General features: G+C 45.1%; 1 protein-coding gene across 1 annotated transcript in view; it reads right to left on the bottom strand.

Moving 5' to 3' along the window:
- Positions 1 to 16,807, bottom strand: part of SYT3 (synaptotagmin 3) — a 384,737-nt gene that overhangs the window by 343,677 nt on the left and 24,253 nt on the right. Inside the window, exon 4 of the mRNA XM_078655302.1 lies at positions 15,339 to 15,508. Within this exon, the coding sequence (XP_078511428.1) occupies positions 15,339 to 15,495 (157 nt within the window). The 5' untranslated portion in view covers positions 15,496 to 15,508. The remainder of the gene's footprint in view (positions 1 to 15,338; positions 15,509 to 16,807) is intronic.

Below are 16,807 nucleotides of genomic sequence, written 5' to 3'. Positions count from 1 at the left end.
GGTCGTATGGAAGGGGCAGAGGGACCCGTTTGCAGTGGGTCCCGTGTATCCAACTTTTCTTTCCTTCCACCCGAACGGCTGATCTCGTGGAAAGAAGCACAAGGTACGGTCCGGTCCACCTGGGTTGTTCGTTGTTTGTGCGCCGAAAATTCCGCACCAGAACCCAAGTGCCGGGTTCGATGGAGTGACCTGGATCATCAGAGGCTGGCGGAGAGGAACTGTGAACCTGTTGGTGTAAAACACGCAATTTAGTTGTCAATTCGCACAAATAGTCAAGCAGTACGGGGTGTTCTATTTTGCTGAGTTTCTTTGGCCTTGGCACGCCCCAGACGTTGGCTGGGCGGCCAAACACTATTTCATGGGGGCTAAGTCCTAATCTAGAATGGACGGTCATTCTGGTCGACAGGAGTGCTAGAGGCAAGGCGTCAGGCCATTTAAGACCTGTGCTGGCTTGGACCTTGGCTAGTTTGAGTTTCAATGTGCCATTGTAGCACTCCACTAATCCAGCTGATTGGGGGTGGTTTGCAGCGTGGAACTTTTGGCGTATGCCTAGACACTCACACATTCTCCTCATCACACGTCCTACGAATTCACTTCCATTATCACTCCAGATCATTCTAGGCATGCCGAATCTAGGGAAGAATTCTTTGACAAGGGTTTTGGCAGTTGACAAGGCGGTATTGTCCTTAGGGGGGTATGCTTCCACCCACCTTGAAAAAGCGCAAACAACAACGAGCACATACTTCAGATTGTTGCACCTCTCCATGTGGATGAAATCGAGCTGCAAAACCTCGAACGGATACGTTGGAGGCGCAAAATGACCAGCTGGAGTTGGGGTTCCCTTACCGGGATTATGCTTCAAACACACCATACATTTTCTGACCACGTTCTCTGCATATTTTGGGATATTGCTATTCTGCCATACTGGGGCCAATAGCTTACATATTCCTTTCGAACTGATGTGCGCAAATCCATGAGCCATTGTTACTACTGCAAGTACATAGGCGTTAGGTAATAGCCATCGCTGGTGTTCTGACAATTCGACCCAACAACCATTCGCATCTAACCTACCCTTACTTTCTCTCCATTCATTCACCTCTTTCTCAGTTGCCTCGGCTTGTATAGATTTCACGCTTTCGATGGTGTCCTCACACATTCCCACATCAGTAATCCATCTAGCGGGACCTACAACATACATCCGACTCATTGTGTTCCTTGCAGTCTCTTTCGCAACCTCGTCTGCAAATGCATTCCCGCGGCCAACATCGTCTTGAATCTTTTTGTGTGCACTGCATTTCACAATGGCAACTTGTAGTGGCGAGGTCAGTGACTCGAGGAGCTCATTAACTAGCTGACCATGCTGTATCTTTGCACCATGTGACGTCAGGAATCCACGTTCACGCCACAATCTCCCAAAACTGTGAGCCACACCAAAGGCGTATTGGCTGTCAGTGTACACATTCACTCGCTTTCCTTTCGCCAACACATATGCTCTTGTAAGTGCAATTAGCTCTGCAGCTTGTGCAGAATTGTGGGAAATGCGCGCGGTCTCTATAATGGTGTGTAATGTTGTTACGGCATAGGCTGCAGTCATATCACCATTTGGCAACTTGAAACATGAACCATCAACCCATAAAGTATCATTGCATTCAGGAAGGGGAGTGTCCTGTAAGTCTACTCTCCCTTTTGTCTCTTCTTCTGTCCTAAAGCAGCAGTCATGTTTATCAATCTCGTCTGTTTCTGTCGGGATGGGTAGTAGCGTAGCGGGGTTGAGTGTATCACACCTCTTTATGTGGATGTGACTTGCTAACAGTGTAAGTTCGTAACAGGATAGTCGAGCGCTAGTAAGATGTTGTGTCCTCGTCCTGTTTAGCAAAATGTCTACTGCATGCGGGACCATAACGATCAGAGTATTATTCATGACTAATCCAGCAGACTGTCGAATGCAGACAGCTGCTGCGGCGGTTGCCCTCAGACAACTTGGTAGGGCTTTAGCCACAGGGTCTAGAGTTGCCGAAAAATACGCGCATGGGCGCTGTTTGTCCCCAAAGTGTTGTATTAGGACTGATAATGCACAACCTTCCTTCTCATGGACGTATAATGTAAAAGGCTTACTGTAGTTGGGGTTTCCCAACACAGGAGCCGAACACAATGCATCACGCAACTCGTGGAAACTCGTCTGACAATCTTCAGACCAGGGCATAGGATTGGGCGTGTCTTTACAGAGTAGTGCCAGCAAAGGTTTGGCTAGTAGTGAGAAATTCGGTATCCATTGTCTACAGTACGATGTAATGCCCAAGAAGGCTCGAACCTCTCTCTGTGTCCTTGGGGCACTCAGCTCTGCTATTGCCTGTATTCTTTCTGGTGTCAGTCTCCTTCCCTCCTTTGACAAGATGTGACCTAGGTAGGTAACTTCTTGTCGACAAAATTGTAGTTTGGAGAGAGAGACTTTGTGCTTCATGTCACATAAGTGATGCAATAATGACAGCGTAGCTTGTTTGCAAATTTCTTCAGTGTCTGCAGCGATCAGCAGATCATCTACATACTGAATCAGAGTTGACCCATCTGGTAGAACAATTGTGTCCAGTTGTGTTTTCAGGGCCTGACTGAATATTGATGGGCTTTCGCAGTAGCCTTGAGGAGCGCACTTGAAGCGGAAGCTTCGTCCTCCTAAATTGAATCCAAAAATATCTCTACTCTCCTCAGCAATCGGGATGCTGAAGAAAGCGTTCTTCAGGTCGATCACCGAGAACCAATTTGCTGAAGCTGGAACCATCGTCAACAAGGCAGTAATGTCGGGGACAACTGGAAACTGTGGGATAACTACCTTGTTCACTTCTCTGAGGTCGATCACGAACCTGTACACAGGGGGCTGTGAAGGATCGGTACGCTTTAAGACCGGTAAAACTGGACTGTTACAAACATTTCCTGTTGTTTCTTTAATGACGTCTTTATCAATCAGGTCATAAACAATCGTCAATAACGCCTTTTCACATTCGCTAGATATTTTATATTGGGGAATACGTGGCAACCTAACGTTGGCTTTCAATGTTATGACATACGGTGCTATCTCCAAACGACCTACATCATTAGAACCATTAGCCCAGAGTACATCAGGAAGACACGACAATTCAGTTGCAATATTTTCTTTTGACACATACATTGGAGAAACGACTTTCTTACCTAAAGTAAGCTGTACTCCCAAGGGAGAACAGTACAAAGTCGCATACAACCTCTTTAGTAAATCCAAACCTAACAAATTTTCACCGCAACCTGTTGTCAAAATGAGGGGTGCTTCTAATTCGCATGGGCCAACAGAAAGGGACATGGGACTAGAGATCGGGTTTCTAACAGGGGCGCCAGAGAAACCTACTGAGACATTCATTTCGCCAGACAAAGGTGCGCCAGGAAGTTTTGAGTGCATAATAGAACTTTTTATAGCACCAGTATCCAGCAGAAATGGCTCTGACACTCCTGAGGCAATCAACTCGACATAAGGTCCATTCTGATCTACTGGAACTGAAACGACTCCCTCTCTTTGTCCATGGCTGTCCTAGCAATCATTACCCTCATTTTCGTGTTCGGTGTAATAGTCGTCAGCATAGTACTGAGCTGACCTAGACGATGCATTATTCTGTTGGTCAAAGCTGTTCATGGAATTCTGAGGCGGAAAAGAAGCTGTGTTCTGGGAGAAATTTCCACGGCCCCTACCCTTATGAACATTTTGAACACCTCTACCCCTTATACCTGAAACACCGTTTAAACGTCGCGCAAGAGCCGGACAATTACCTTTAAAATGACCCTCTTCCTTGCAATACGCACATTGATTCGGGCCATACGGAAGACGCTGATGGGAAAACTCGTAACCTTGCGCGTTTCTCGAATACTGCTGTTGTGGTTGATAATTGGGCTGACTAGCCGGGCGAGGCGGATAGGCCTGCTGGAGAAGAACCTTAGTTTTCAAATCTTTAGTCTTTTTGTCTACCTTATCTAGCTCGTCTTTGCGCCTATTTTCATAGTACTGGGCTGTAGCTAAAATCTGCGCTGACGTAGGGACAGCCCAAGCACTCTCTGAATCTTTTAGTTTAGTACACAGTTCAGGAAGCAAATTATGTACGAATTTGTCTACAAACAATCTTTGACCACCCTCGGTAGCCATATCTTGACCACTATGATCGGTGAAAGTCTCCTCAAATCTCGTGAAAAAGTCGGACACATTCTCATCCTTCTTCTGCTTGCACGCAGATAGCTTGTCCCAGTTTACCCGTAACTCAGGCATTAATGTTTTCATGTACGTGATAATTCTACCGGGAAGTTCGGCTATTAACGGCTCAGGTTTAGAACCACCAATTTGTCTAGCATCTATAGCGGTAATATTAGCCCATGAATCACCTAGTTCTTGGTCATGGTCCGTATGACGAATTTTACTCCATAAAGGATGTGGGACAACATTCCCAAACAACATGTCTACATCTGCTAAATTCATTATGCATGAGTTTGCAGTCTGCGATAACTCCTTATAATACCCAGTCGGGTTTTTACGGGGATCAGGTAGTGTCTGCTTGAGCGCTAAAACTTCTGATCTTTTCCAGGGGACATGTACCCATACACGCTGGAAATGTGGCAGAATTGGCGGTACTACATTCGCATCGCCTTCCCTCCAAACCGGAGGAACCTCTCTCATGGGGTACTGTCTCGCTCTTTTCCTACCTGATACGTCGTCTTGGTACAATGATCTAGAGACGTTTCCCTTACTCCTATAAGAGAACAACAACTCTATCGCTTTCTCAACATCTGCACCTGTAATCATACATTCATGGAACTTAAAACGCGTACGCCATAGTTCGTCCATTGTGTATTTGGGATCATTCGTCTCCAAATCTTCGCACAGATATACACACATCTCTTCGAATACGTATCTCTGAGTGGGTGCATTCCATTGACGGAAAACTTCAATAACAGACTGAACATCATATCTAACAGTATCCGCAATCCATTGGCGTGCTAGTTCATTCAGCACTTTTCTTTCCTCGTAATCAGGCAGTTGACTACGTAACTGTCTATCTTCTGTTTTAGGGGTCGTTTTAGGCGACCCGAAGAAAGGTGAAAGCAGAAAGTGACGGTACCTGTCACTCTTTGTCTAATAGAAGGAGAAGCTTGCGGAGGGGCAAATGCATCAGAAAAGACAGGCTGAGGCGAAGAAGAAATTGAGGCCATAGCAGAGGAAGTTGAAACAGTGGCAGACGTAGTATCATAGGGAACAGTTGGAGCTGTAGGCAAAGTGGTAGAAGTAGATGGAGTATGTAGCAAAGATGGCGGCCCTTGAGAAGGCTGCGCCGGAGAAGTAGAAACCAGCTGAAGAGGAGCTGGCGTTCGTGCAAGAGCTGGGTTACGTGCGCCGGGGCGTGGTATAGTAAAATGCTTTGGTGGTGCGGTAGCGTCTAACGCATACGGTGGAGGTGAGCTCAATAATTAGGACATTAACGGATCTTTCTCGGATCTTTCCTCTTGACCTCGTCCCTCATTTGGTAACATCGGGTAGCATTTATCTACTGCTAGTTTCTTGCTCCTAAGTATTTGTTCGCTTTCTTGCTCTTCCTCGTTATCCCTGTATGCAACGGCAGCTTGCACCATTGACATACCTCTTTTATTCCTTTTTGCTAATTTTATTTCTTTCTGTTTGGCTTCTTTGCGCCATAAGCGAAAAGAGTCAAACATCGCCGGCCGGGCTTTTTTCTTGAACAATTTGACCTCTAGGTTGTCTAAGATTTCTGGGTCAAAACTACCATATTGGGGCCACTTTAAAACACCATCCTTGCGGGTGTATTTTATCCACACTTCATTATATGTGATAGGACCTACGCCATGCTTCACATAGAGCTCATACGTTGGAGTTCCAATCGGAGGAACCGGACAAGAATCCTCTAATCGGGAGTCCTTACTACAACCAAGACAAAACAAGTTTCCAAGTCCGCTAAAGCAAGGCATCTTTGCTCACTCGTTTAGCTTCAAACTTCAAAGGATTATCGATTACGATATTTCTCGTGAAAACACGAGTCCTTCGGCTTTGGGGCTTGCAAGTACCAAATCAAAGCGTATCTCAAGGATACCAAAAACTAAGGATCAAACTAAGGACTGGGAGACGCTCCACTTATACTTAACTGAAGTATTTGAAGATCGATGACGTCGCTAGAAGACTCGTCTATCGTTTCGCTCTACCAAGGATCACTGGGTCCAAAACAAGGCGATAGTCAGGGCAGCAGTCCTTCGTAGCCGTCGGGACGCGGGGAACCTCGCAGCAAAGACCTTCGGAACCACGTCGACATACAGGGGTCGCTGAAGTGGCTGGCCGTCCTCTGGAATTTTCACATGAAGCTCCTCACGAACATCTGGCTTGGACCGTCGCCGCTTGATACCGCCCCACGTTGGGCGCCAACTGAGGTGCCGGGTTTTTAAGAACCCGGTGGTGCCAGGGAATAACACCCGAAGACCTCTGAGTTCTCCCTTGTTCCGGACCACAGAAACACGGAGTCTTCTAGACGCAGTCAGAGATCAAGTTTTATTGGCAGCTACCAAGTAACATGTGTCCTAGAAGCACGACAACGCGGATCGTGTGTTCTCAGGAGACTGTTCGTTTTTACAGAACAAGCCTTCTCCTTATATACAGAAATAATAGCTGCAAGCAAGAATTCTTGAGTTTATGATATGGCTGTACACATATTTCTACAATAATACAAAGAGCGAAGTCATGTAGGCAAGCCCATATTTTGGACGTCCCGTTCGTGATAGATTACCCAGCCAGTCCCGGAACTCCCATCAGATATCGATGAAACCCCAATAAAGAAGGGCACCTCCTAGTCATAAAACTGGCCATAAACAAGGAACGCGGACAGGTGTGTGTGTGTGTAGAAAACATGATCTGTACGCGGTGAATGGTTTGTGGTATGTTATGCATTGATGCTATCGTATTCGGCCACTGGGCGAGGAGCTGCCCAAACAGGTTTGGCTGGAGGCAAGGGAGTCAGTTGGGACAGGTCAGGGGGGAGTCAGGGAGAGGTGGACGTGTCCTTTTAGATCAAGCTCGACCTTACTCAATTGACTTATCATGAGGGCAAGACACAAGATGGATGCCGTTTACAAAATGGAGTCTGAGGGATCGGAACGGAAACTACGATTTAGGGGTGTTGGCATTCCTCGATCATGACGCAAATATACAGGGATGATGTCATAATCATTACCGGTCCGTTGACACCAAATTCGTCATGGGATGTTGATATTTTGTGGCACGGGCATTGGATCTCGATACTGGGATGACAGTAGGGTCCAGAATTTCAGAACCACACGGTCCTCTGGATTCTCCTCATTCTATTTAAGAGGAATCTAAGCCATGCCATATGCTTTCAGCAAAGCATTCAGAAGGACAATGTCAAGACCAGCTATGAGCTGCAGGTAAATGATGAATCTGGGGGTTAGAGGCTCTTTTGCATGTAAAGAGTTAAGGAAGCCTCACAGAGTTCACGTGAAGATTTCCAGCTTGAGTTCATGAAAGTCAACGAGCCTAGGAGACAGGGAGTGGATCGAACGGGGGGCTGAGATGCATGTGTATGGACCCAAGGGATCCGACGATTGTGCGGAATAGGCTGCCCCAGAGAGTGCAATCCTCAGAGTGAAAGACTTTGCGGAAAAGACATCAGCATGGTGCAAGACACGGAGTGTGAAACCTTGCTACTCATCAGAGTGCAAGACACGGAGAGTGCACAGCTTTTTGGAACAGGTGTCAGAAGAGTGGATTGTAAGACTTGCTTAAATGCACTGCTTGAGTACAAGAGATTGTTGCTTTTGATGCAGACGTTGTTCAGTGAAGAGGAGAATGACCACCTGGAAGCACAGTATGGGCATGCAGTGGGACGATCCTGTGACGCTAAGTGGAGAGTGTTATGTCAGGAGGCTGAAAGTAAATCCTGTTTCTTCCATATCAACGCAAATGTCATTCTGCTTCTCCTCTCAACCATGCTCCATAGTTCTCAAGTGTGGGTGGATCAAATCGAGAGCACGGTACAGGGTGAAGAAACCGGACTCATCAATATGCTGACTATCCCACACGCCCTTCTTAGTGTGAAATGTCCCGTTAAGTCGACCTCTCCAGGTGAAACTTATAACCCTGGTTGGAGCCCAAGAACAACTGTAAGTAGACAGATTCTATGCATCTACACAAACAGCCCTCGACAATCCTACTCACCATTCCCACCCGTGCGCCCAAACGCCCATGGAGGTTGAATTTCACTGGCACAATTCATGTTGCCCTTAAAGTGACTGCACCCTCAAAGGGGCTCTTTGGAAACACAGGTCTTCCAAAACACTATGAGGGTTGATGGTGGTTCCATTTTGAAAAACGTCTGCTTAGTACACTTGGTATTTAATGCCTGACACAAATCTAAATACCACTTACAATACATGGCTATGCTCTGCATAAGTAAAGAATCACAAGGTACCAGTGAGAGTGAGCAAACCTGGCTTTAATAAAGAAAAATAACCCCAGTAGACCCGGTGAAAGCTGACCACCAACATAAGCAGCCTGCTCCACTGTCCTTAACAAAGATGGCCGCCAAGACAAGCAGACTAGTGCAATGAAGAAAGAACACGACAGAATGCTGTATTTACTTGAGCTGAAAGTAAAAACCTACTGACCAAACACCCTCCTCAATGCTGGAGGGATGCTTAAAGACTATTTATAATAGCCACATTTGGGCCTACATTTACCCAACGAAGATGGCAAACCTAGCTTGCGTATGTCTGATCAGCAAATGACTTTCATCATCTGGAGCACCAATGAGATGAGGAACTTGGATTATTTCTTGAGATTGCGTCAGAACATTCCCCTGACCCATGCAGTAGTGGATTGGCTCATAGGGAGGTTGAGAAAATGGCCGGCACGCCCAAATCTCAAAGGTCAGAGGGCAAGACTAGCTGTCTGAGGCTTCCTTTGAACATACCCTTGTTCTCTCTATAACTGATTCATGCAATCTTTGCACAATGCCTAACGCAGATAGCGGTGGTAAGGCTTCAGTTTGTCTATAACTAAAGGGTAGCTGAGTTGTGAATTTTTTTTCCTGAAATGTACAGAATTTTCAATAAAAATACGCATTGCATGAAATGTGCTTGGCTTGTAGCTCGTGAAAATTTCATTCAACGGGGTACCTTGGAAAAAAAAGGTCATACGTGATATTTGCATAATACTGTAACAAGGAGAAAATGCCTTCAGAGGGACATTTTCTGCTCATGTAAATCTCCGACAGGTGAAAACAAAAACCAACAAAAAAACGTGCAAATTCTCATAAGTGAAGATCGCAAAGGTTGTGAGATTCAGCCTGCATGTGCGTATTTCAAATTTAGCCCAGGCCTAATCATCATAACATAGAAATGAGATCCTTCTTTAAAGTAAAATATTAGCACTATGTACAAGCGCTCCAGACTGCACAGCAGTTGACTCTAACCTGTGTGAGTCAACGAGAGCTAGATCAGTCAATCAGAGTCACTTTGGGGACCGCAGGAGTCTTAACACTGTTTAGGCAAGGGAATACTTTCTACTAGGTGTCAGGAAGCAGACACCTTCCTGCGAGGCCTTCAGGAGAAATTAGAAACATACAAAAAACATTTAGGGTGGCCTCCTGTTTGTAAGTACGTTGAAATACAAAATTGCCAGGGGAATTAAATAAAACAAACATACAAAATCAAGAAAACTACAGGTAACTAGAAATGGTGAAGAGTAAAGGTCATTCTAATGGCAATGTAAAGTGTGAGGCAAGGGTTTAAAAACTAAATTTTAAAAAATCAGGGACTATAAAGGTAAATATAAAGGGTAACACGAATAAGAGAATAAAGAAACACATTAAGGAAGGGAAAAGGATTGCAGGGGAGGCTATGGGTGGTCTTTTTCCATTAAGCAAATGGACATTTGTTTTAATAAAATTGAATTCCAAAATTTACTATAACCACTGGAATGATGCCACTGTACGTTGTATCGATTTCTGTTCTATTATGGACTTGCTGATCTTGCCACGCATACCTGTGTGTGCTGGATAACTTGGATGTTTAAACAAAATTGAGCATTTGCTCGAACAATTCAACAATTACTACAAAACATGGCGCCTCTGGCGCAACGCGGTATCAGTAATTTTTTTTGCAAAGGTTAACAGGTCACCTTTTAGTTGTAAATGCATGTATCAGTTATTAAACTGTGCTAATAGGGTTACGTTTTCGCCCACACATTAATAATGTCCTTACATTTTTCTGACCCTGGGGTTTTGCCTAACATCTTACCTAACATCCTACCACCACAACGGAGATCGACCTCAATAGTTCCATTGACTTTGGACTTCTTCTATCCAAGAAAGGGAAGTGGGCCAAACTCAAGTATTTTGAGAACCAAATGGAACATTGTGACCAAGAGGGGGAGGAAGGATGTCGCTTCAGTGGATTGGGGTTTGGGGTTGGAAAATCGTTTTTCTGCATTGTCTAATTTAAATGATTGCGATTGACAACCATCTATTTGCAACTCTATCCCCTTGCCCCTCTGCGACAATAGAACTTTTGATGCAGCCAATAATCTAACTATAGATTGTACTCAGGGGTATCCGTCCGACGATTCATCAGGGCCTCTCAATGTAAGAACTATAAATCAGGTCATTGGGGGGGGACGTTACACAAAATTACTAAAATCCCCTGTTCTCTTACGACACCTAATTCAGGGAATCTCTTGTCCTGGAATGTGGCTGGACTTTGTTCCAAGATGGATTGCGCTGATTGGTTTGAATTTATTAATAATTACGACCTCTGCATCTTCCAAGAGACCTGGGCGTGCGATCCTATTTTTGCCTTGGGGTATGTACATTTTTATGTTCCTGCTATCAAGGGCCCTAAAGGGCGGCCGATGGGGGGCCTTGTCATATGGATTAGGCAGTCTCTAAAAACTATTGTAAAATGTGTGGAGCTTGACCAAAAAGATATCCAGCTCATCAGATTGACTAGTGATCTATCCATCTCCGTAGATATCTATAATATCTATGTTAGAGGTGGAAGTAAAGGTAAATCTGAGGTTCTTTTGAGTCTTTTTAATCTTCTTGAGACACAATCTGCAGGGAAAAACATCCTAATTGCAGGCGATTTAAATCGTACTTTCGAACCTCTCATCACTGGTGATTCTCCTCTCGGAGCGGAGGAAGATAGGCTTTGGAACATCCCCACACTAGATTCCGCACCGATAACCCGGTGGACGGCTGATATCCTAGGCCTAAATGCTATGTGTCTGGAGCATGGGCTACGAGCCTTGAATGGGCGGACCAAATCAGATCGTGTTCCCGCCATGACTTTTAACAACGGGCGTAGTAAAAGTCGCATTGACTATGTCATTTGCAGTATATCCATATGGTCATCTCTCAGCGACATGGTAGTAACAGCTAGGCCAGAAAGCGACCATGACCCGTTATGTGTCTCTCATAACTGGTGGACATCTAACGAAATCGCTCCAACCCCCTGTGACCAACTTGTGCTCCCGACGATCATTCCATCTAATAATATGCGTAGGTTAAGGTGGTCTGGTGTCAAGACAGATCAGCAGGTCCTGGAAAAGATAGGAGTGGCAGCTGATAAGGCCATTTTGGCACTGGAGAGTATTGCAGGGTCTTCAAAGGGACATGAAGATATTAATAAAGCACATACAACTCTTTTTAATGAAGTTAAAAGTTTCTTCTTAAAACCTGTACATAACACTAGGGCCCGCCCGCATAAATCAGCAAAGTGGTACAATCAAGATTGCAGGGTAGCAAGATTTAAATTAGGAGCTGCAATTAAAAGTAATAATTTGAGTGAGATTCGATCTGCCAGGAAGCACTATAAAAACAGTATCGCTAGGGCTAAAAGAGAATGGGACGAAGACCACTGGCAGAAACTGAAATGTGCTAGCGAATCCAAACACTCTAGACTATTTTGGCATATTGTCAAATGGGGCCATGATAGATCTCCAGAAACTCCAAATAATAATGTCTCCCATGATGCAAGGGTTAAATTCTTCAGCGAGCAGTACTCCTCTAGGGACCAGTTTGACAACAGCTCTAGCCCAACTTATCTGTTCGCAGACGAAGACATGTTTGTCCAGACCGAAGTCCTGTCTGCCCTGAAATCTGTGCACAGTGGCCGAGCTCCGGCTATTGACGGAGTCCCGGCGGATGTCTTTCTAAATGACACCGATAGGTGGAGTAAGTACATCTGCCTTCTACTAAATCATATTGCTAGGGGCGCTGAAATCCCGGTATCCTGGCGGGGTGCTGTCATTATTCCAGTATATAAAAAGGGAGATCGTGCCCAACCTTGCAATTACCGCCCAATCAGCTTAATTGACACGGTTCAAAAAGTTGTAGGACGTGTAATCATTAACAACTTGCTTGATTGGGCAGAGGAGCAGAATGTTTTATCTCCTTTTCAGGCTGGCTTTCGCAGAGCAACCAGCACTGTGGACCAGGTCTTCCGTTTTCAATTGATACAGTGGAGGACAGTGGTTCTGGGTGGTTGCAGTCTCTATGCAGCTTTCGTTGACCTACGGGCTGCATTCGACCTGGTGCCGAGGGCAAAATTGTGGGAGGTGCTGGCCGCTCTGGGGGTCCCGATGACCATTTTAACTTTGATCATGAGACTCCATGAGGGTACTTATGCCAAAATTCAATGGGGTGGTTATGGCAACGATACTATTGATTTTCCTGTCGAGCGTGGGGTTCGACAGGGCTGTTCAATGGCACCGACATTGTTTACACTTTTTATTAATGGAATTGTTCCCCGTATGCAAGCCGAATCAGTAGATGCCCCCTCACTTGCAGGTGTAAAAGTTCCGATTTTAATGTTCGCAGACGACACCCTAATTTTATCAAAGTCCCCCAGCGGTCTGCAAAAGGCATTGGTTATTTTTGACAAATTTTGTAGTGACCACGGCTTGGAGGTAAACACAGCCAAAACAAAACTCATGGTATTTAATTCTTCTAAAAATTTTAAATCCAAAATATCCTTGAGTGGGCGCTGCCTCGATGTAGTAAATTCTTTTACTTACCTGGGGATCCACATTTCAAATGATAATAGATGGAACCATCATTTAAACATTGCAGTATTAAGACACAAACAACTGGCTGGTACCATCATTAAGGAGCATAGCAAATCTCTAACCAAACCAATTAAACCACCCCTGATCATATATGAGGCTAAGGCAATAGGGTCAGCATTGTATGGTGCAGAGATGTGGGGGCAAGAAAATCTCCAGGAGTTACAGACATCAGAGAATAACTTCCTGCGGAAACTCACTGGAACCCCACAGAGCAGCCCCATCTTGCCTCTCAGATATGACCTTGGTAGGAAGGAAATCTCGGTAATGTGCAAACTTCGTCCGATACTATATTGGCGCAGAATCTGGACCACCCCTGAGTTGTCACAATATGCAGCAGGGTTTGCTGATGTCATCAAAGCAGACCGATTCCATAAAATCAGATGGTTTAGATCACTAAAAAAAGCATTAAGTGAACTAGGGTTAATCGAATTGTGGTCCGATCCAAGTGGGTCATCCTTCCCATCCAAGTTGTTTATAAAAAATCTTTTCTGGGAACAGGTTGAAAACAGGAGTTTCCTTAGCAATAATAACGGGTCTATGACGACTGCTTTCCTTGAAGCTAAACTGTTTCCCATGTTTGAAATGTATTGGGATCTTATAACTAAACCCATGGACAGGAAACTGTTTTTCCAAATGAGGGCTGGCTCTTTACCTCTGAGTAACTTAACATCAAAATGGAGAAATGGAGGTCCAGCTATTTGCCCAATTTGTGGGGAAGGAAAGGAAACGTTGGGTCACTTCTTGTTTGCCTGTAATGCATATTCTGCTCCCAGACGTGTTTGGTTGGCTCCAATGTGTAGAAACCTGGGTACTAAAAGCAGTATGGTAGCCCTACGCATTGTTAATTCTACCTCCTTAAACTGGATTATTATAGCGACTGCAAAATACTTGGGGTGGGCGTGGGTAATCAGGCAGAGATTGCTAGTAGGGTGACTACTCTCTGCTTAGTTGAACAGAGACTGCTAGATTATCTATTCTCTGTTCCCACGCAAGGTGCTATCTGATGAACGAATATTTTTTATTACTTTTTAATAGTGATATTGGATTGCTTTTAAAATTGACTTTTTATTACACGAACTTTGCACCTTTGTCTGTAAATAACAGGATGAAATGTAATTTTAAACTGTCTTTTTATCGTGTATTGTGCTTAAGTCATATTCGACTTTGTAATTTAATAGTATCTTATTATGTGTTTGTTTGTCTGCTTTTATGAGTAACCCTCGAATAAAGCACTTTTGAATTTAATTGAATTGAATTAATGTCCCTGCTTGATGGAAATGTGGCAGCAGTTATTTCAAAAGCGCACAAAGATACAGAAAATCCCAATCATTTCAGTTCTGTTTTTTTAAGATTTTAAGTTTTTAAATTTACAGTGCCTCCAAGGGACATATTTAGATGACACACATGGAGTCTGCAATACTGTTCTGCTGGATTGCTTATTAATTGACTTGTAGATGTCCATAGTAAGGACACAAAGCAACCACAAACCCGAACACCAGGTCTATAACAAAACAAGCGTGTGCTAAAAGAAACTATGGGCGCCGTTTAAAACAAGCAGAATGCACGTGTAGGCACCTTCTCTGGTGAGGGAAACGTATTTTTTTATACAAACTATTTGTATATATTTTGCAGTTTTATACAGCGCGAACTCGACGAGCACTTACATGCGCACCAGTTATATCATACATTCATTTTTGGTAGGCGCTGGGAGATTACGTGATTTGCCCAGAATCACATGATATTGAGCCGACGCAGAGACTCGAACCTGGTTCCCCAGCTCCAAAGATAGCAGGGCTGGCCGCTACGCCACATCCTACTGATAGGGGAGCTAAAATAACGTCTCTGTATTTCCCTATAAGGACAAAAGCATTATCATTTGGTGAACGGTTTCCAAAGAATCTGCATAATATGTATACTTCCATTTCTTAGAAATCATTTGCATTTTACATAGCGTCACGGGTCCCTTTTGCATCGTGGTGTGTATACATTTTAAGAAACGAGAAAATGCTGCCACTGTTGCATAATTTGGTCTTGATCGACGCACATTTCCAGTTGCCTTCAGCATGGAAACCGGGTTCCAGATGTGTGAAACCCACCCCCCCTCACCCCCCTCCAGGCCTCCCTCCTCCGCCGGGTCCAGCAATCCGTCTCAGTGCGGCCTGACGGCGGCGTGACCCGGGCGTGACCTTACCGTTGTCCGTGGGCCAGGGGCGGCCCTGATTCCGCCTCAGGTCCTCGTATTCGAGGCATTTCTCCTTGTCTTCGTAGTCCTTGACCTTTGCGCAGAGGTCGTGGAGCAGGGAAAAGGCGCTCCGGCAGAGGTGTTCCTCTTCATAATCCCCTGACATCTCTCACCACCATCTGTCCGTCACCAGAAGGAGAGGAAAAGAGCTGCAGTCAGTAGGGGCTGTCAGCGGGATGCAAGCAGGCGGAGAGGAACAGAACTATTAACAGTGCGCAGAGGTAAACAATCACAGACACAGGGCGCAGGGACGGAGGCATGCAAAGAGAAACTCAGATACAGGCTCACAGTAAAAGGATTGTAGACACGGGGCCAGTATACAGTCATAGGAGCAGAACCACAGACACAGAGCAACAAAAGCAGAACTGCAGGCATAGGACTACAGGCACATGCTCACAGGAACAGAAACACAGACACAGGACCAAATATCCAGACTCAGAGGTAAAGAACTGCAGACACAAAGCCACAGATATAGAGTGACAGAAAGAAACCAAAAAAAGGCCAATATCAGAGAGACACAGGGACAGAACCGCAGGCACAGGGCCACAAACTGGGGCTCACTGGAACAGTGACACAGACCCGGTACCACAGATACAGACATCGTGTTGTAGAAAGATAGGCATATGTGAACAGGAACAGAACAGCAGCCACGGTTTCAAAGACACAGGTATAGAACCACAGACCTAGGGTTACAGGAAGGAAGAGAGCTGCCAACACCGAGACAAAGGTAGAGATTCAAGGCCACAGATACAGATCCACACAGATGGGGTCACAGGAACAGAACTGCAGGCACAGGACCACAGACACAGAGCCACAGGAAAACAATTACGAGCAAAGGACAAGTCACAGGTACAGAAACACAGGTACAGGACCACAGATACATGGCTATAGGAATAGAAATGCAAACACAGGACCAAAGACACAGGCTCATAGGAACAGTACTGCAGGCACGGTGCCAAAGACACAGGCATAGAACCACAGACATAGGGCTACAGAAAGAGAGCTACAGACACTGAGTCAAGGGTAAAGTCAAAGGTAAAGAATCACTGACACAGGGCCAGGGAGGCAGCTCTACAGAAGTGGGAGTCGCAGGAACAGAACCACAGTCAGTGATCCACAGACACAAAGTCACTGGAAAACAGCCACAGCCAAAGCACCAGAGATATAGGGTCAAGGAAACCGAAACGCAGGCACAGGACCAAGGACACAGTCAGAGAAACATAAATGCGGGCACGTGTTCTCAGGACCAGAATTTCAGACACAAGGCCACAGATAGAGAATCACAGGATCAGAACTACAGGCACAAGACCACAAATATACAGTCACAGAAACAGAACCACAGGCACAGGACCACAGAAACAGACACAAGACCATTGACACAGAGTCAAGGGAAGAGAGTCTCAGACAAAGGACCACAA

The sequence above is a fragment of the Lissotriton helveticus genome, chromosome 7 (assembly GCF_964261635.1).
Source record: "Lissotriton helveticus chromosome 7, aLisHel1.1, whole genome shotgun sequence".
Lineage (NCBI taxonomy): Eukaryota > Metazoa > Chordata > Amphibia > Caudata > Salamandridae > Lissotriton > Lissotriton helveticus.
The sequence above is the reverse complement of the archived record's forward strand: the minus strand, read 5'-3'. Positions and strand labels throughout refer to the sequence as shown.